Source organism: Paramormyrops kingsleyae, chromosome 1 (assembly GCF_048594095.1).
Source record: "Paramormyrops kingsleyae isolate MSU_618 chromosome 1, PKINGS_0.4, whole genome shotgun sequence".
Lineage (NCBI taxonomy): Eukaryota > Metazoa > Chordata > Actinopteri > Osteoglossiformes > Mormyridae > Paramormyrops > Paramormyrops kingsleyae.
Genome location: NC_132797.1, coordinates 7,281,676 through 7,302,542, shown reverse-complemented (window position 1 = coordinate 7,302,542; position 20,867 = coordinate 7,281,676). Strand labels below are relative to the sequence as shown.

At 43.4% G+C, this 20,867-nt stretch overlaps 3 protein-coding genes across 15 annotated transcripts in view; 2 read left to right on the top strand and 1 right to left on the bottom strand.

Moving 5' to 3' along the window:
* Positions 1–277: 277 nt before the first annotated feature.
* On the top strand, positions 278–3,909 carry cimap1b (ciliary microtubule associated protein 1B). 3 transcript variants are annotated; one of them, XM_023808904.2, is made up of 7 exons: positions 278–373; positions 1,635–1,752; positions 1,857–2,060; positions 2,347–2,448; positions 2,542–2,663; positions 2,936–3,076; positions 3,572–3,909. In XM_023808904.2, the coding sequence occupies exons 2-7, from the start codon at positions 1,641–1,643 to the stop codon at positions 3,662–3,664; spliced, it is 774 nt and encodes a 257-aa protein (XP_023664672.1). In that variant the 5' UTR covers positions 278–373; positions 1,635–1,640; the 3' UTR covers positions 3,665–3,909. The 3 variants fall into 3 exon arrangements, with proteins under 3 accessions (XP_023664672.1, XP_023664671.1, XP_023664673.1); XM_023808903.2 differs by having other exon boundaries at positions 285–373; positions 1,640–1,752; XM_023808905.2 differs by lacking the exon at positions 278–373 and adding an exon at positions 913–1,010 and having other exon boundaries at positions 1,640–1,752.
* A 3,141-nt stretch (positions 3,910–7,050) lies between these two features.
* Positions 7,051–10,951, top strand: rabl2 (RAB, member of RAS oncogene family-like 2). Its single transcript, XM_023808951.2, has 8 exons — positions 7,051–7,637; positions 7,960–7,989; positions 8,365–8,444; positions 8,522–8,601; positions 8,791–8,902; positions 9,324–9,421; positions 9,612–9,695; positions 9,998–10,951. The coding sequence occupies exons 1-8, from the start codon at positions 7,528–7,530 to the stop codon at positions 10,076–10,078; spliced, it is 675 nt and encodes a 224-aa protein (XP_023664719.1). The 5' UTR covers positions 7,051–7,527; the 3' UTR covers positions 10,079–10,951.
* Positions 10,952–12,672: 1,721 nt separating this feature from the next.
* Positions 12,673–20,867, bottom strand: part of shank3a (SH3 and multiple ankyrin repeat domains 3a) — a 189,710-nt gene continuing 181,515 nt past the window's right edge. For 7 of the 11 annotated variants that reach the window (XM_023808941.2, XM_023808943.2, XM_023808944.2 and 4 more), the window contains one exon: positions 12,707–17,497. In XM_023808941.2, coding sequence (XP_023664709.2) covers positions 16,936–17,497 — 562 coding nt within the window. In that variant the 3' untranslated portion in view covers positions 12,707–16,935. Of the gene's footprint in view, positions 17,498–19,490; positions 19,526–20,867 lie in introns of all 11 variants that reach the window. The other 4 variants (XR_002837898.2, XM_023808947.2, XR_002837899.2 and 1 more) reach the window with 4 other exon arrangements.

The following is a 20,867-nucleotide window of genomic DNA, read 5'->3' as shown; positions in this document are numbered from 1 at the left end:
AAAAATTCTGGTGGAACTATTTAATATCAATGCAGACCTGGAAACGGAGCGGAATGTTTAGGCATGTTGTGTGGATGGTTACTTTTTACAGGGTCTGTCCGATCACATTTCAATAAATCATTTATTTTCAAATAAAAGATTAGGATATACCTTTATGACTAGCATTGACAAAAAATATATCCGCGAAAAGACGTACTGAAAAACGGAATAAAGCTGTTGTAGCACGTGCACAGAAAAATCATTTATGGGGCGCCGTCATGGTAACGATGCCCCAGTGAACACAAATTACATCCCCAGGATACAAGTTACAAACTGTGCGACCAAACTGCTGCTCCACGTGTTGGGTCTCCGGGGACTGAAGTTCCTTACTAAGGTACCGGAATAATACATTTGTTTGCCAAAGGACGTCGCTGACTTATTAAAATATTGAAATAAATTATTATAGCAAAATTTGTATGAAATTCTTTACCGTACTTCACTAAAGCTTGCAGAACAGGTTGTGCCTCACATGTTATGTTGACACTCTACTCCTTGCCTCTTCAAATGGGTGAAGTATATGGTATTTAGTTAGTATAGGTATTTAGTTCCGCAGATTAAAAATGATAAACCCCTTTACTTGGCTATTATATAGTTATATGTCTATATATATTCTATATATAGGATAATTGAATTTGGATAATAATGCTAAACAAAATCGTTATTATATTAAAGCTATTGAATCAGACATAGTGATTTAATGCGTTATATTGCTTTATATTATTCTTCGAGAATATTCCTCACTGGCATATTCACATGCATTAACCGAGAGTCATACGTACACCATTACCAAGGTAACCACAAACAAAAAGCTTAATATTCATCAAACCGTATCTGAATCACAGTTCTTGTTTTTCTTTATTATGAAAGAGTTCTTATAATTCCATAACAAGCCATTCGCATTTTAAATATCTGGTTAGGAAATTTACGTGCTATATGCTCGGGATGGTTTTGTGTCCCTAACCACCATGCAAGTATGTTTTAGGTTTCAGTATGAACATTCAATATAATCATCGAGATTTAAAAGTTATATTCAGAAAGGGGATATCGATTATGTTCAATATAAGTAGGTTATTAAATGAACCGTGTACATTTCGCATACGCTTTTTTTCATACTTAAGTATTTTTGATTTATCGCAGCAATTAGGCCCTGTTATGTTACCTTAACATTTGGCGCGTCTGTTCGTTACAGCCTGTCGCTCGCCGTCGGTATTTCCTCATGGAATGAAATACTTTTTAATCTCAACACCAAACGTCGGGAAAACGGAAGATTGTAATACGTTGGCCCAATGAATGAATGCAATTTTATAGCTTGATACTTAGACAACTACGAAAACACACAACGCATTTAAATTTGGATCCGGCCGACGACTTTCAGAGTACTGTATATATTTCAGAGTTTAACACGCGTGTCTCCCGGTGACAACACAAAATGAAATTCTTCGGCTTTCGTTGTATATTGGTTTACGCAGTTGTCTTGGGATATCGAGGTTATGAAGAAAATAACAGATCTGTTTATTTTGTGGGTGAAACTCCTCTTTAAATATTTAAGGTTGACCTTCGTGGCCGTTGAAAATTGTCGTCTTTTTATCTGGAAGCGCAGGATGTCAGGAGCAGATGCGTGGGTGGGGACTTGGAGACCCCACAAGCCCAAAGGACCCATAGCAGCTTTTTACAGCAGTCCCGGACCTAAGTACGCGCTTCCTGGAGCCACAGGTACCCTGTAGTGGGGGGAAGGGAACAGAGTGATGCACGGTGACACTGCTGCCACTTTACTGATGACGGTTCTCCTTCCCCCCTATCCTGTTCTGTATAAATAGGGGTTAATTATCACGATCCCCGGAAATCAAAAGCACCAGCTTTCAGCTTTGGCTGTCGTCATCGTCAGTTTTCGTCAAGCTGCTCCCCCGGGCCCGGTTACCTCATTCCATCTCATGTCACCCGGACCGGGCGGAGCGGCACCCCGGCCTACTCCCTCTACGGCCGTAGTAGAGACTCCCTCCTCTTCCAGACGCCTGGACCAGGTTACATTTGAGCATGCTAATCTATATGTCGGTGCTTCTCAGCCCAAGCCGGCAGGGAGCCCCAGGCAGTTCACATTTTTGCTTCCTCCCAGTTCCCAAAGCACCTGTATTTGATTGGTGTTTCTTCATTCCTTGATTGATTGGATCAGGTATACTGGGAAATGTGGAAGGTCTGGGGGTCCGGACTGGCCTGAGAAGTATTGCCGTAGGGTCTGTGGTTTCAGGCTGTACTCTGGCTTAATCTTGACGCTGAGACTGAGTAGATGTTTCCACTGGTGATATTCAGGCCAGTACGCTCCAGAAAATGCTGGGAAGTCTGCGTATCGCTCAGCCCCAGCTTACTCACTCTCTGCACGGAGCAAAGGCTTCCGGAATGACCAGACGCCGGGTAATTAGCACATGTAATCGCACGGATAACTGTGGAACAGCAGATGTGGTGATGACCGCCGTAGACTGACTGTGTACGTGTGCTTATATCCAGGACCTGCAGCCTACATGCTACCATCTGTATTGGGACCCAACACAGCAAACAAAATCTCTGCTCCAAACTTCAGCCTTGTGGGTAGAAGCAAATACGGCAGCTTCCATGAGGATCTTCAAAAGGTGGATGAAAGGCTTCAGTAGAACTACAAACGTATCAAAATATCCCTGATAGTCCAACCCATACTATTGAAGACAAGAAACAGCCCACCCAGAAAGTACATGGTATCTTTAAGGCTGATAACTATTAACTGCTATATATAGTAGTTTTTTTTTGTTCTTGAAGTTCATAAGTTCCTTTACATATATAAGCACATATATAAAGCATTTGTAGGGTGCAGTGATCCTTCTGTTGGTTTTGAGCAAACTGTAACATGGCCAGTTTTACCATATAGACTCCAGGACCTGGGACATACAGTGTGGTTCAACCCAGTGTCTACAAATACAAGCCTCCCCAGTACAGCATGACCGGACGGAACAGTTTGCCTGGGGACATGACGCGGAAACCAGGGCCTGCGGCTCATCGACCCGAGCAGGTAGATCATTCCCCCAAATTGAAACACCTTCCCTCACAAAATGAATTATGCTGCAGAGCAAAACCTTAAAAAAGCAACGCCTGAATCATCAAATCAGCCTCAAACGTTAATATTTAAATACTTCCATTGGATGCATAAATGCATAAAATGATGCCTATGTGCTTTACAAGACAGGCCTGTTCCTACCAACCAAACAATGTTTGTGTAACAGATACTTATTTATAGGTTATTGTATTGCAGTTGTCATACTGTATATGTGGAAGTTGCTCAGATGCATTAATCAGGTAATGATCAAATTCTGAATCTTAAATTGGACTGAAGCAGCCATTATGTTATATAACATAACTTATAAATGTTGTAAGACTTAATCTTCACATCCATCTTCTAGACCTGCCACCCAGTACAATCTCATGGTGAATATTAACATTCATTTTGCCACTCAGCTGCACCTGTGATTCACTGCTATATGTAAAACATCTTTGTTATTTTCTCCAGGTCACAATGACAAGGAACAAAGCCCCTAGCTTCTCGTTTGGAACACGGCACTCAGATTTTGTTGCACCGCTCATAGTTGATGTGGGAAATTAAAGCCCCCCCCCCCACCTTGCTTTTTGTTTTTTTTAATTAAAATCCCACAATTTTATTTCTGTGTAAACGAGGAGACTTCAATGTGTGGCATGAGGAACAATCACATTTCAAATTAAATTGAAATATAATATTAAATTCAATCTATAAAAATTCAATATATCTGATATGTCAACTGGCTACATTCGTACTTAGTATTGCTGGGGAATAAGTCCAAAATCATTGCATATTTTTTAAAAATCAAAAAGTTCCTGCAAAAACATGTTTTTGGCACCTATTACTGATTTTAACTGTTTAATAAAATTTAGAAAATGATTTCTGAATCACAATGTCATTCAATTTCTACAGAGCCCCTAAATGGACAGGGCTGGAAAATATGATAAATATGATTAAATTGGCAAAAATGGTCTGGTGGCGCTCCTGGTCCTTCTGGGCGGGGCACACGCGGGGCACACGCGGGGCACACGCGGGGCACACGCGGGGCACACGGGACTGAGCCTATAAGCAGAGCTACCATTTCACATTGACTTTCATGTTGTTTTTGCTGACCTGGTTTTACATATTATTATTTGATTAATTGGGAGCTGTGACTTTGACATTTTTGCCTATGCATTGCACAAAGGTGCAGGAAGGGGGGGGGGGGGTTAGGGTATGAACCCCCCAGTATTTAATTTGGATTCATTCAAGCCCCCCAACAAATAGGCCTTTACAGCTAAAATTATTAAGTCGTCTATCCCCAATACCAAACCCTCTCCTTGGCTGTAGTACAGATATTTCAACATTAATTATGGATCATTTCACTGCAATGTAACACTTTCACACAGACATTTTTTCCTATGGCTTGTGCCCCCAGCGTGAAGTATGAACCCCCATCAAGACAATTATCACAATTATAACATCTAAATATGGTGAATAAGTGGGACACTTGCTGATCATTTACATTTCGCTACGATTTGAAGTCTAGTAGGTTGCTCAGTCAATACCTCTCTGCTCTGAGCGGTTTCCTGCTGTCTCTGGGCCTGGTGGTCTGGTGGTGGAACATCCAAGATTCAAGAGGTTTATTCGTCACGTACACAGTCGTACACATACATCATGTAGTGAAATGTGACCCTGGTCACTCCGAGCAGCTGTGCATGATAAGAGAACAATAAAATATATAAAAACAATATAAAATAAAAAGTATATGAAATATGTTCAGCTGTACATAATCAATACGTAAGTAATAAGGTAAAAGTGATTTTGCTGTGCAATATAAGTGCAATGTACAAGAGATCTGAGAAATGTACCAACAATTTGGACAGTATGACCTGAATGTAAACAGTACTCATAGGATTATGGGCACTCATATGCAGTGTGCACAGAGTGATGTCAGTGTTACAGTGACTGAAGAGTCACTGTAGAGTCCAGTGGAAGACCTAGGGTCAGGAGCCTTATGACCTGGGGGAAAAAGCTCCTCAGGTGTTTCATTCTACAACACAATGCATGTCACCACCGTGGTAGTCGTGCACAGGACGCACATTGGACAGAGTGTTGTACACTATATGAACAATAGCATTGGGATACAACTCCTAATCATTGAATTCAGGTGTTTCATTCAGACTCATTGCCACAGGTGTATAAGATCAAGCATCTACCATTTTTGAAAGAATGGGTCATTCTGAAGAGCTCCGTGAATACAAGTATGGTACTGTCGCAAGACGACACCTTTACGATAAGTTAAATATTTCTTCCGTTAGATATTCCATGGCCAACTGTAAGTGGCATTACTGCAAAATGGAAGCACTGAGGAACAACAAACTCAGCCACAAAATGGCAGACCATGAAAAGTCACAGAGTGGGGTCACCCAGTGCTGAGGTGCATACAGTGTAACAGTCACAAACTTTCTGGTGATTCAATGACTGCAGAGTTCCAAACTTCCTCTGGCATTAACCCCAGCACAAAGCTGGGCTTAATGCCAGCTGGGAGCTTCATGGAATGGGCTTCCATGGCCAAGCAGCTGCATGCAAGCCTCACATCACCAAACGCAATGCTAGGCATCACATGGAGTGATATAAAGCACACCGCCACTGGACTGTGGAGCAGTGGAAACGTGTTCTGTAGAGTGATGAATCATGCTTCTCCGTCTGGCAGACTGATGGACGAGTCTGGGTTTGGCGGATTCCAGGAGACCATTACCTGCCTGACTGCATTGTGCCAGCTGTTAAGTTTGGTGGAGGAGGGATAATGATATGGGGCTGTTTTTCATAGGCTGGGCCCCTTAGTTCCAGTGAAGAGAACTCTTAATGCTTCAGCATACCAAGACATTTTGGACAATTCTATGCTTCCAGCTTTGTAGGAACAGTTTGGGGAAGGCCCCTTTCTGTTCCAGCATGACTGTGCCCCAGTGCACAAAGCAAGGTCCATAAAGACATGGTTGGGTGAGCTTGATGTGAAGAACTTGACTGGCTCACACCAAGCCCTGACCTCAATTCCATCAAACACCTTTGAGATGAACTTCAATGGATGCTACGAGCCAGACCTTCACATTCAACATGAACGGGCAAAAATTCTTGGGGGGGCGATAAACTCAGTATTGATGCCCATGGCTTTAGAATGAGATGTCATAAAAGTTCCTGCAGTTGTAATGGTCAGGTGAGCCCATACTTTTATCCATATATAGTGCATCTAGTTCATAAAAATCAAATGTTTGGTGAATCACAAGAGGCAGTCATTCTTCACTACATAAAATTAGATGTCACAAAAGTCACATATGGGTTAAATGCAGAGGACACATTTCATTGTTGCGCGCTGTGGTGTGTTGACAATGACCACTGATCACCAAATTCTAATTCTAGATGTCAATCACATGTTACTCAAGGCATTTATTTCACTTAGAAGATATCTCCTCTGTGAAAAAGTACAGACATGGCAATACTGACAGTGGCAGCCACATTGTGTCCTGTGAATCTTGCTTCTTATCAAACCAACCAAGCCATCCATCACAAACCGCTTATCCTGGTTAGCGTCGTAGGGGGCCTGGAGTCTACTGCAGACAGCATAGGCTTAAGGCATCCATACTTTAAATTGCTATGGGCAATTTAAAGTTTATGACATCCTCGGGAAATCACCCACACTTCATTTCCGTTTGTTTTTAACAGCATTTTGCTATCCACTAGCATACAAAACGTTCGGAAAAAGCCGTAAGAGAACATGTTGATCAAATGCTCAATAGAGAATCAAAGGAAATTACGTATTGCTTACGATTGCCGCATTACACTACTCTGAATACGTCAAATAAATACCGTAAACAATTTGCGGGAAACCCCTTCCCTACCACCAACTCGATTAAACGTAAATGAAATTATATCGAAAACAAAAATTTAAACCCAATAAATTCCGGCAGGACACCGAACAGCCCTGATGCGGAAAAGGGGTCCTAGTGGCGTCCCCGCGTTGCGTAGGAACCGATTCAACTCACCGAAGCGATCACTGGAAAAGCTGGGGGGAATAGCGGCTAGTATATCACCAATTCAACATTCACTTTATATCCTGGCATTTTTATTAACCGAACTTCGAGTTTAAAGGCAAGAAACGCGCGTACAAGTTAGGGCAACCTTAAGCTGCCCATCATGTCGTACGAGCTGGAGTTAAACCGGCTAGCTAATCGTTATTGCTAGCTAAAATCGTAAGTACAGGGTACGGTGAAACATCGGACTTTCGTTGCCATCAAATCTTGACGTTTCAATCCATGTGCATATATATGGGGTATATCTGATATACAAATCCGCGAGGTAGTTGTACGTTTAAAAGTTTAGTCAAAACATCCCTAATCGCATCATTGAGTGACGACGCAGCAGCGGGAGTCTCTCCATCCCGAGGGAGAGGGATGGCTGGCGATGATGGGGGGAGCCTCTTTGACTTTGACCAGGCGACATACGACGCAGACGAAAAAGTCAAGATCATCTGCTTGGGAGACAGCGCTGTCGGAAAATCCAAGTGAGCACATTCGGGGAGCCCCTGCTTACGCTACTGCGTTGCTTCCCCCCGGCGACCGGCAGTCAGCGCAGGTGCTAAACTGCGAGCTGATTTAAACTGGTTCCCAGCATCCTGGAGCCAATCCCAGGAAGCAGCAGTCTAATGTAAACCAGTTTTAATCAATTCGCATTTGTCGATAACCAATAGGAAGATTGATGGATGGATGGATGGATGGTTGGTTGTTTGATTCGCTGGTTAAATTTACTGAAACTGTTTGAAAGTAAACCGCATATATTTGTTTTATGTGCACGAACTAATCCAATGCATTTGCATTTGCTTTTAGGTTAATGGAGAGATTCCTCATGGACGGATAGCATCCTTTACGAAGTTTTACTTTCCTGCTGTTTGATGTCTTCAGCCACTAGTTATTAACAGTGATATTAACTGGTGAATGTGCACTGTCCCCCTGGGTATTTTAATGTTATTGAGTACTAAAATTTCTTAAACGTTGTAGCTGTGATGGGGGCAGTGTGTGACAGAGCAGGTTAGGTGTCTGTGATCAGAAGGTTGCTAGTTCAAATCCCAGGGTTGGCAGAGTGATGCCACTATTGGGCCCCTGAGTGGGGCCCTTAAGCCCCAGCTGCTTCAGGGACTGGCTGACTCTGCTTTCTCGGAACCTGTATGTCACTTTGGGTAAAAGCTGCTAAATAACCTGCTGTGATTTTCGAACCCTTAACATGGTCTGTAGTCGACCCCAGCAGCTGTCCACATATGCTCTGACACTCTACAAGTACTCCACCACAATCGATGGGAAGACAGTACTAGTAGGTAGGTCATCTTTTCCCGCTGAACAAAATGCAGTTGTCTGGAATGGCTGCAGTGTAAAGGCGCTCGTCTGCCCACAGATTTTTGGGACACGGCGGGACAGGAGCGCTTTCAGAGCATGCACCCATCCTATTACCACAAGGCCCATGCATGTATCATGGTGAGTGAGGTCCTAAGGTCCTCTAAATCCCAGCTCTAGCAGAGGTTCTGTATTATTTTTGTATTTTCATCATCATTCATATTTTTAGAGTACGGGGTACTCAGAAACCCCGGTGATGAGGGGAAAGTACTCTGAAAGTATTTGTTTAGGTTTGTTACTGTGTTGACTTTTTTTTTTAACCCTCTGCAGGTGTTTGACGTTCAGAGGAAGATCACATATAAAAACCTTACGAACTGGTATAGAGAGCTTAGGGAATACCGGCCAGAGATTCCCTGTATAGTGGTCGCAAACAAAATCGACGGTACGTTGAGTTGCTTAACTGAACGTCACTTTTAAGGTACTGGTAATTTTAAGAAGCCACTTTGGGGAATTTTTTGGATGTTTGAATATCCTTCTTACAAATGTCCACTGGAACAAAACGTTATGTATTTGGATCTAGGTATGTCTAAGTATATGGCCTCATGATTGCTGCCTCTCTAAAATTCAGTAGAGACTCTGTATGCATGTCACACAACATGGAGAACTGGCAGGGTGACATGAAAACACGAATCAGCAGGCATGTTTTGCTGATAACCTCAGTAATCAGTGCTGGATGAATCCAGTGCCTCTGAGTTTTCCCACCACAATAACTGCAAACAGCAGTAACTGAAGTTGTATTACCTCGGGGGAAATCAGCAGGAGAATGGAAAAATAAATCAGTTTTCTGCTCTGTTTTGTTCTAGCTGATATGAAGGTAACTCAGAGAAACTTCAATTTTGCGAAGAAGCAGGGTCTACCTCTATATTATGTTTCCGCTGCTGATGGAACCAACGTTGTGAAGGTAAAACGGAAACACGAAACGCCAAGCCGGTTTGATTTGTGTTTTATGTCCGGCCGAATCGTTTCCCTCTTGTGCCGTTTATTGTAAAGACCAGTGGAATACGTCACATTCAGACATAGCGAGTTCGCCTTAACGGTAAGACCTTCTCCTAAACCACATTGAGGTGACTTAGATCTTATTTTCCCAACAGCTGTTCAAGGATGCCATCAAACTGGCCATGTCCTACAAACAGAACTCCAGTGATTTCATGGACGAGGTTCTGCAGGAATTAGAGGTGCTGATGTTAATGATAATCAACAGAACTTAACCATCTTATGAACTTAAGTCTAAACGAACTTTAAAAGTGTTTAACGCATTCGTAAAATAGTCTACATTCATTAATTACACCCTCATTTTAATTTTGCATGAAAAATGATTAACTCTTAAATATTGAGACTTTCACATGATTTACCTAAATGGCAGGTCCGGTTAATTTTGTAATGGTTTGAGAAATGTTGATCTGTTTTTGTTGTGCAGTTTACACCTTTTTCATTGGAATATGCTTTGTAATGCATCGACTTGTTGTTTACTAAGCAGAATTTTGAACTAGAGAAAAAGGAAGGTACCTCAGATAAGGAGGATGATCTTCTCCAGGAGATGGACCAACAGCTTGCTTGAGGTTCCCTCATCTGGATGCTCCTGGGCGGCCTCTTGGAGAAACACGGGAGCTGTTTATCGCACATCTGTCCATCCGTACTTCCATCCGTTCATCTCCACAGTGCTGTGGTAGCCATTATGTTGTACGCTAATATGCCCTAGCTGGTTGCTAATTCGTCCACAGGAGCTGTCTGTCCTCCGGAGACTTTCTGGACATGCACACTGAGTATTTATTAGGTCAGACACACAAGGTGAGGGGCTCAAAAGGAATATGGGTCACAACACAGGTCACAACATATGTGCAAGGCCAAATAAGGATGTGCCACTTTCTGGCCTGTTTCTCTTTATCTGTAACAGACAAATAATGCATCACGAAGCCAGCCCAAACACTGAAGAATAATCTATTATAGGTAGTGTAGGTTCTGTGTTTTCAGAAGCCGTGCGGAGACCTTGGGTACTGGGTAGAGGAATGTGCTGTAATGAAGTCTCCAATAGAGTTGGACTAGATGCACCGCACTTCAATGTTTTCAAGAGATTTCTATTTAAGATCACAGGCGTGTTTGTATCTGATGTGTATCAGGCTGCACATCATGCTGCGTGACTTCTGTGATATTGTCAGTCATCATACCCAAAGATTCGTATGACTAGCGAATGTAACAGGGAGTAAAAAGGTCACATTAGGGGGCGTCTTGAGCTTCAGAAAGAGTCTGTCTGTTACCATTTTGTCTACTGTGAAACAGAACTATTTTGGTTCGAACTTGGTTATCCTGTCATTTGTTTTTGAAATTTGCACAAACGTGTATAGTTGTGTAAGTACCTGAATGTTATTACAGGTCAGGATCTTGTTATCTTTCTACACTTGTGATAAAACAATAAAATGTGTCAACTGTTTAATCGTGTATAAGTCCAGGGTAATTAATGATCCTTTTAAATAGCCAAGATTTAACAGAGGACATGAGAGCTTGTCACCCGTCTTTAAAGACGCAGGTGACATAAGCCTCCTATGCGCACGGCCGGGATGTGGCGAGGCGGCTGTAAGGACAAACAATCCATCAGCAGGCTTATGGAGAAATTCTCAGTATGAACGTCGTGAGGCTTTTTTGTGAAGAAAACAAACAATCTGACGCCAAACAGACACACTGTCTAAACAACACCCTAAGCATATTACCACAGAATGCAGACTACTATGTTCTCATTTGTAATTGATATTTTTATACCAAAGTGAAATGGATTATAGTCAATAGTCTATTCAGCACAAGTCCCTAACAGAGATTAATTACTCTAGTCTTTGATGTCAAACAAATGAAAACTGCATTGTTTCTGTTTTTCTATTTACCCATCTGTACTCATTAACATGTTACTCGTTCGATGAGGTTCATTTATTGTAGACTATCAGGCTACTTATATTCAAAACAAGCTACAACAACAATATCTTATTGTGTTTAGGGGGTGGTGTGTAGCTCAGTGAGCTAAGCCTCTGTGTCTGTGATCAGTGGGTCCTTGAGCACGACCTTTAACCCCCAGCTGCCCTTCACTGCCAGCTTCCTCTTGTCTACAGAGAGTTTATGGGTCAGCTATAATGGTTTGGAAAATGTAATATTTTCTTTTCAATTTATTTTCTTGTAGGATGTCAGGAGGCGAACTGTGAAAAAAAATCTAGAAACACTTATTTGGTTCTGAATATTTCTTAGTCTCAATAGCACTGGGATCTGTTGTTCAGACAGTTATAAAATGATTTTCTATGAACACTCACAGAAATACTTTGAAAATATGATTCTTGATATAAATAAAAAATCCAATGGCCTAGTGAGAATTATAGTTTTTCAATAATTATATAATAACATAGCTGATGAACAGTGAAACTTGCTAAATCTCTGGCTTCTTTCCTCAATATAATGGGCCCTAATTTAATAGACTAACAAGCCAGGTTCACTAATATTCAGCCAGTCAGGGTGCAGACATCCATTCACAGTCCAAAAATACCAAGGAATTGATTTCTGAGATACATTTTGGCGTAAAACCGTTTTAATATTTATTGATGACTTTGATTAAAATAAGATAATCTAATGATAAATGGGATCATACTGTAACAGGATTTCAGTAACCCTACAATAAAAAACAATAATACTGTGTTCTACGCTGAAACGTGGAAGCAGGCATCAGTTTTACACCGTTATGTATATTTGTTTTCCTAACATTAATAACTTCCTACCTCACTGTGCTGAAATCTTTGTGTGTAACTGAACCTTTATCGTTGTTTTTAAGCAGTACTTTCAATGGCCAGCTTTCAAATTGACATGTTATTGACTAAAGAATTAGAATTCAATGTTGCATGTGATACATACTATATTATAGGAATGTCAGTGTTAGAATCCTTGTCACAGTTTATCAAGATACAAACTAAGGCGTTGTGCTGAAATTATCACTGAACTAGAGGTGAAAAAAATATCCAGCATGTTTGTCTAAAATAACAGTCTGCAGAGAGACCACTGTCCATGTCCCAAATGTCACCACACAAAATGTCACCAGTTCTGAATGTGTGCATTTCATTTGTTTATATCATGTCTTCATTTCACTTGCAGGTGAAAGGTCAATAAAAACAAAGACAACAGGTCTGTGTTGGGCTGCAGTTGTCTTTTAAGGACCATCTGAATACAAAGGATATATTTGTTTTAAATTTGTTTCCATCACAGGTCAGACATTTTATTTCAAGTAGCTGAATTCAGAATGACAAGAGTACTGATAACACTTTTTCTTTAATCAATCATAACTTTATTACAATCGTGCCTCTTGTGTTTCTACACACCTTCCTTAAAAGCCTCATATGTCACAACGTCACGTATCACACTTTTCATAAGCACATCTTTGCTTGCTCCATCTTCGCTTCTGACACTATGACCCAGGGGAAATTCAATCAGGTTTAACGACCTTCACTCCTCAGCCAATCAGGAGGAGCAAACCGCCCTCACGCTGGAGGTACCGTCTGGTGGGCTGTACGGACAAAGTGCAAGGAAGTCTACAGAGGCGCTGGGTTCTGGTCTGACCGGCCGGTGAGAAACACCAGGTCAACCAGCCCACGACCTCGGCTCACAGTGCAAGAGAAGAAACCTCCGAACGTCACACAGCCGTCTGGGTAATGACCCAATACCCACCCTGGTATACTGTCAAGTGGGATCCTCAAGTTTGGCATCTTTGCTGTTCATTTTGTGCTTTGTAGTTTTACAATGAGACTGACGAAGTGAATCAAGCTTAAAGAAGATGTATATGAAAGATGTATTTTTTAGTTTTTTTTTGCCAGTTGTTTGCATGTGCATGAAAGCCATTAAATGACGCGGAAGGAGCATGTATCCGACACCTTAAAAGCAGACAGTAGCTACATTTCGCTCCTCTGGGCCCACGCTGGGCTCTCATGGGGGGGGGGGGGGGGGTGTGTGCGGCTGGGGAGAGCAGCAGGATGATCCATTTTCTTCTATGACTGTCAAATCCGCAAAACCTCAGTTGTACTTCAAACAAAAGATGCCTCAACACTTCATAATATCTGATAATATCGATACAATTGTTTGTGAAAAACCCCACACAAGAATGTAATTTTATATGCGTATGTGTGTATATGTATATATACACTCCTTTACAGAAAACCCACCAATAAAATAAACTAAAACGAATTCTGTACATACAGTAAATTATATTAGCAGGTGTCAGTAGTACTCGACAATTTCAGGAGGGGGCACTGCAGTGCTAATCCTGATCGTTTAGAAGCTATTTCAACAGAAATATTTTTAAATGCAGAGAAATTGAAAGTCCAACACTTTTGGCACATTTTTTTCCCTTTTTTTCTTTACAACAATTATCACACCATGTCTATCCTCCAAAACACTTAATGTCTATGAAGGGAAACTATTCAGCGTTTCCTGCAAGGGGGGGAAAAGGTGCACAGCAGAAGATTCACGAAAGTTCAGCGTTTCTGTTGCACAAGCTCCGGTCCAGCAGAGCACTGAGAAGTACGTTGTGTGATTTCATTGACGTTTTAATGTCGGCTTAACTGTCAGCCGGGTGTGACGTTTCTGAAGCTCACTGGACTCATGTGATCAGTGTAGTCTTCTTCTCCCTAAATCGTACCTAGAAATACGGGATAACAACACGGCAGCTCATACTGGACAGATCTGGCTGAAGCTGATCTTTATTTCATTAATTATCTACAAATTACATGAGCACGGTCCACTTCACTTACACTCGCCTGTTTATCACCGCGACATCTGCGTGTCTTGCCTTCTGAAACTCTCATTATTCAGGAACAAAATATCCAGCGTTGCTAAAATCAGACTGATGTCACAACGCATTTTTAAATGCACTTCCATCCTTGTTTTCTGAGTTTCGTTTACGCAGCAGTATGCCCCATTTGCCAAACCGATAACAGGGCTTGGCGGTGCTCTACCTCACACTCCACCACAAGGGGTCAGCATCACTACCTTCACAGAGGTCCTGCGTTACAAGGAAACAAGTCCGTTGGCAGTGAGCTTCGGTCAACAGGTGTCAGCCACCGAAAAAAGACACTCGACTCGTAAATGGAGGGAAACGCAGAGAGAGAGAGAGAGAGAGAGGGCGAGACATTAACCTGGCCACCAGAGGGCGCACAAAACACCGATACCGGTGCTTCTTACTGCCTGAGTGGGACCACAGTCTGTATGCTAAGACGTGTACAGTAAGGTATTGTTCTCACCCAGGGAGACACGGCACAGCAGAAGCTAATAGGAATGACCAGCTTTCTTTAGACCGGGCTGAGTCAGCTGTGTGGACAGGAGAGCGCTAAGCTTCTTAGACAATGGATGGGTTTGTTAGCACCTTGTTTTGTGCAAATCATCCTCAATTTTATAGTTCATATAAATAATAAAAGTTTCTCACCATATTTCACCGGTGGTTAGCTATGCATATATGCCAAACATTCATATATATATATATATATCTATATATATATATAATTAATTTTTAAAAATGTATATGAAAACTATTATATTTACATTACTTGGGATTAATATAAAAAGCAAATAACTGTAATTTCTTTATATTTACATGTTTACGGAGCTGTAGGAGGAGTTTATAACCAAGTCTTAATTTCACTCAGAAACTGGACTTAACAAATGGATACAAAATCTTTTTAACCTCTAAGCATCATTTTCCACAAGCTACAAAACCCACCAATGAGAAAATAAACAGAAATAAATCAAAAATCCAGATAAATTAGCAAAGAACATGGGAGTCTAAAATTATTTTAATTACATTGTCTCTGTGAGAAAACCCTCAATGATAATCTGTTACAATTGTAGATTTTATATTGATGTGTTTTTTCCCCCAGAGTGTTACTTTTATAGTTTTTTCCTTACGGTTGACACTTGGAAACTCACTTCCTTGCCTGCAGGTAAAGGTCTTTTCAGAGGGAGAAGCAGCAGCTCATGACAACAGGGCTCTCTCAGCCCCATGCCCCTTTATTGCCATGTGATGCGTGGGGTGACCAATCACCGGCGCGCTCTGCATGTGGCCACGCCCACACTCGTCCACGTGTGCCCGCGCCTTTCAGGACGTTGCCTTCGCTGGGTGGCTGTAGGCAGTGGCAGCGCCATCTCCTTCCAGGCAGATTGTGTGTGACGTGGCCCGTGCTGTAGGTGGCGCAGTATGTGCTTCCGAGTTGAGCAAAAGCATGTGGGCAGCGTAGGGCAGGGCTGGGACTGACACGACTTCCTGGCCGGGTCAGTGAGGGGGCCAGTAAATGGCCGGCGACCTAGATGGAGGAGGCGGGGGCCAAAGAGGCAGGGGATTATCCTGTGAGGTGGAGGGGACCCTGCCATGAGGGTGGGGTGGGGGTGGGGGCTGCCGGGGGTGTGGTGAGACACATGGCTGTCCCACTGCCCTCCACCACGGAAGACCGTGTGTTTGACAGGAGCAGGAGCGCATGATCAGATCCATCCAGCCACGCTGTGCAGCCCACACCACCCAGACACCGGCTCACCCCGGGAAGATCCGTCTGAGACCTTTATGTAACACCATAAATACATTTCGTAAAACTGTAACAAAATTTTATACTTATCATTTTCTTTCAAATATATTCATATATAATATATATATATAATTGGTAAAAACACTGAATTGGTGGACTATATATTTTTACTTGTATACCCTCAAACTTGTAGTAGGACACAAGTGATTATGTATTTTTTCAGGATTTTTTTTAGTTTTATATTTCTTTGCTGTTTTCTAAATACATAAGCCTTATCTACTTATTATTTCAGCTGTAAATTCTTTTCAAAGCCACTAGTTTTGGTTAAACATTCTCCTAACAGAACAGATACCACTGTCAATAAAAGGGTCTGAGAGTTACAAACTCCCCCCCACCCCCCCCAAACTGGAAAATGTGAAAACGCTGTATTAAAAATTCCAAATGCGTGAGGCAGCCAAAAATCCCCCACCAAGAAAACTCGACGTCCTATTTAATCGTTTGCTCATCGTTGTTGATCTCTAAAAAAATATCCTTAAAGGCAACTGAATTTTCCTTCTCTCACATGGTGTTCAAGTCGGAAAACTGTCAGAGGCCCAAAAACTGATTAGCATGATTTGGGGAGGGAGGGGGGGGGTCCATTCGTAGGTGATTCTTTCTAAATGGAGTTCATGCATCATTCACACCAAACTGAAAATGTACTGGCTGATTGGCTCTCGGCTCCATGGGAGGGGCTAAGGAGGGGCTCTTGTTGTGGGCAGAGATTCAGATTTAACTTCATTGGACTCATCTTCCATTCAGTGCAAATGCGATGACTAGCGTATAAATTAATATTCATTGATAATTTAACGCTGAAAATAAGGGCTGAAGCTGATGGTCTGGGCGGGGGCTAGCTCTCGAGTAACTGCTTGAGAGCGCGCTCGATGTTCATGCGGTGGCCCACCCGCGTCACCCCCAGCTCGGCAAAGTCATCCTTGGTCAGGGCCGGCAGGTGCGAGCCCTCGATCTCGTGCTCCTGGAAGCGATCGCGGTGCTCGCCCAGGTTGATGCTCTCCAGCCAGTCGCCCACGTCGTACTTGTTCCACAGGTGCAGGGGCTTCTGGTGGAAGGGCCTGAGCGTGAGCAGGGGTGAGGCCAGCGTGGGGGAGGGCGACGGCGAGGGCGAGCGGCTGCGGGCGCTGGCGCTACGCGTCACGAAGCGCACCTCCTTGGGCTCGTGCGGGATGCTCAGGCTCGACGACTTGAGGATGGTGGGCGGGGCAGAAGGGGACGTGGGCAGGCCATAGCTCCGCCCTAAGGGGTCGGTCCTGTCGGGGGAAACGCCTCCAGAGCTCTTGCCGGGGCTGGGAGTCCGGCGGGTCACAGGGTACCGGCTGCCCGGTCGGATGGTATAGGTAGCTCCATAACTCCTTTGCGAGATGGTGTGGAGTTCTCCTAAACTACTGAAAAGTCTGCACCGAGGAGGAAGAGGAGGAGGAAGGGTGGGGTGGGGTGGGCCAGGGGGGACAGAGAGAGAAAGGTTACCAAGAGGGGGGTGGCAGGCCGCTCGGACCAGATCATTCTACAGCTCTGCAACATGCCTGTGGCAGTGGACAGCGAGGCACACGCAACTGCAAGCTTGTTAGTCACAGGATGGTGAGTTGCCACGGGGACTGTCCCTGTCTCTGCCCCATTCAGCCAGGCGCAAACCCTGCCCTTCAGAACGAGGACCCACCGAGTCTGCAACGGCACCAGAGGACGTCTGCATCCTGTTCCCTCTATGAAAATAACAGTATTTAAGGCTGCCTGGAAAAAGGCGCAATTTCCCGGTTAGCAGAGGGCATATAATGAGCATTGATTTTGTTCATAGTTTTTTTCTTTAAAGGCACCAGATGCCGCACAGCGCCCTCTGCTGGACATGATGCGACAGAGCCTGAGAGTAAATCATTATGGAGCCCCACACCTGCCTTTGTACAGCAGGAGAGTTCCATAAAACAGGCCAGATGCTACAGCTCACCTCCTCTTCTGGTATCCAGTCTGATTTAACCCTAAAGCTCCAGCTGACCTCCAACCCTCAAAGCTACGACCCACTTTACTGGCTTTTTCAACATTTTTTTTTTGACTCTGGTCTCTTGGCACATCTTTCTGTCCAAAATTGCAGCCCACGTTTCTAAAATTGTTATTTTAAATATCACCTACACAGCTACAGCCAACAGCCCCAAGAATGGCTGCCTGCATGCAGGATCTGCACAAACTAGGCACTGCTGAACCATAAGGGAACAATCCACATGGACCTCAGAGAATACCGTGATTGGTACAATTCTGTCACATGATCAGGTGGCCAATCACAATCAAATATGAAAGTCTGTGACTGTTCCCTTCAATTGACAAATAAATTCCAAAATCATGTTGCGATTTGAACAACAACAACAAAAACAACAATAATAATAATTATCATTATTTTAATAATAATATTGAATGCTGCAACAAACTCCACATGAATCTTTAAATGACAAATTTGCATTAGTGTCTCTCCTGCTCTGTTGCACTGCATTATTAAGCTAGCCAAAGGACTTCAAGCACATAGTTAAAAGACTATAAGCTGATTAGCTTTACACCACAGGAAATGTAGAGGACAGACTGCCAGGCTGTAGCCATGTCTTTGAATTAAATTCATATTTTTATGTCCTGTTAGTGACAGTTTATTTAGTGGAGACAAATGGCAGGTCATGCAGCAGGTAACGGAACATAATAAACAAGCGGACATGTTTGAGGGCGACCCAGCCTTCATGTTGCAGAGAATGCTTTATGCTTTTTGCGATTTCCCGGTGAGGGAAATCTCACGGAAATATCTGTGAGTAGCTCTTTCAGGCTATCTATCGTATGTGAGGAGGAAGATCAGTGAGACGCTTAGATGTGCCTGAAATCGAGTCCTCCCCCTCTTGCATTCTGAGGGCAGCGGTGCCCGACTGCACTCACACTGTGATATTTTGTCAGCCCCGTGTGCTGAGGGCTTCGGGGATCGGCACGAGGAGAGAGAGGCATTCTGCATCCTGAAGGCTGGAGACTTTGAGTCACAGACCAGCTGACATAACAAGGAAGAGCCCCACAGGCGAGGGAAAACAACAGCAAAAAGAAAAAACAGCACTAAGGCAATGGGCTCTAAGGCAGCATTTCCCAATCCGGTCCTCGGTGACCCACAGACAGCCCACGTTTTCGTTCCCTCCCAGGGAGCAAAAATGGGAAATCTCTGGTAGGGAACTGGGAGGGAGGAAAAATGTGGACTGTCTGTCCCTGAGGACCGGGTTGGGAAACATTGGTCTAAGGGGGCCGAGCAGAGCTGTGGTTTTGGTCACCAGACATTGGATGGGTGGGGCAAGGGTATTGGGGGCGGGGGTTGTGGGCAGGGACACACAGCAGAGAGTGAACAATGAAGATTGTAATGAGATGTCCATGCGCACTTACACAGTTCTCCCACCCTCCTGGGGCCAGACTCAGTTCTAGACAGAGCAGCGGAGGCATGCAGAGTGAGCAGAGAGAGAGAGGCAGTGAGAGAGAGTGTTAGCATCAGTCCATGAGAGAAAATAAATGAGCACACAGTTCATATCTTAAACACAGAGGGAAAAAGAAAGGAACTCGACCAAATAAACAGGGACAAGTGCTCCGAGACTGCTGAAGGTAATGGTAATATGGCAATGGGCCAGGCGTGGATGCATCCAAACCAGCCTGTACCAGGAACTGAAGCGGTACAGACGATGGCTGTATGATTAATAGACAAAGTAATAGCTTTGAATTTAGTAATGGAGTTTCCAGCCCGTTGATGTCCTGTATTACAGAGAATTAAGTCTGGGAGCAGGTGTCAATGTCATCACAAACTATTTTGTCAAATGAAAAAAAAGGAAAAAAATAAAAACGAAATGTAACCAAACAACAAACGAACAACTCAAACGAATGCAAACCAATGAGTTTCAAAAACAGCCAAAGCTATGAGACGGTCCTGTTAAGGACGAGCTGCGGAGGCGCGTGGCGGATACAGCAGGTGAGGGTTATGCACGAACGACAGGTAACATTCACGTAGGCAGGCTGCAATGGGCCATCTTCAACAGGCTCAGAATGAGACAGGGTGGATCGGAGACCTAGCTATGTTGCAAGACAGTTACATGGAGATGAACAACAATATGCAAATGAACATGGAGTTGCTACGTGCTGTGGGATAGGGAAAGCCTGAGGAACTATAGGCTGAGGTGGACGTGGAGTGGTGCTAAGGGACTGAAGGAAGCCTGTCTGACTAACCAATCCACTTCCAAATGACATGAGAAGGATGGAACTCTGATTGGCTAGGTTGCAAGCATGTGTATCGGAGCGTCCAATGAAATGACAGTGTAAACCGAAGGGGTCCAACATGCCTAGCCTCAAAGCTCAGATAGTAAGATGGCACTAATTGTGGAGAGAAGAAATAGATCTTTCCCTAGTTACAACTTTCCTACATTCTTCAGCTTCTGGTATGTTTCAGAGTTGCAGACCGCAGTATTGCTTATCTGACAGCTTGGATGCAGCACTTTAAGAGGGATGGTGACAGAGGGTGATGCCTTATGGCATTTTCAGTATTGGCATGAATGTGTGCACACCTGAGTCTGAGAAAACAAAACTGGGGGGAGGCCATGCCGCTCCTTCAAAAGCATGTTTAAGCATTTATAAGATAGAATAACCATGCTGAGATGACAGCTAAACTGTCCTCCTACTGGGCGTCAAATGCAAAATAATACAGCCTCTTATTGAGTATAAAACATACTTATCGAGTTATAATACTTATCAAAAGTGAAAGGGAGACTGGAATTAAGC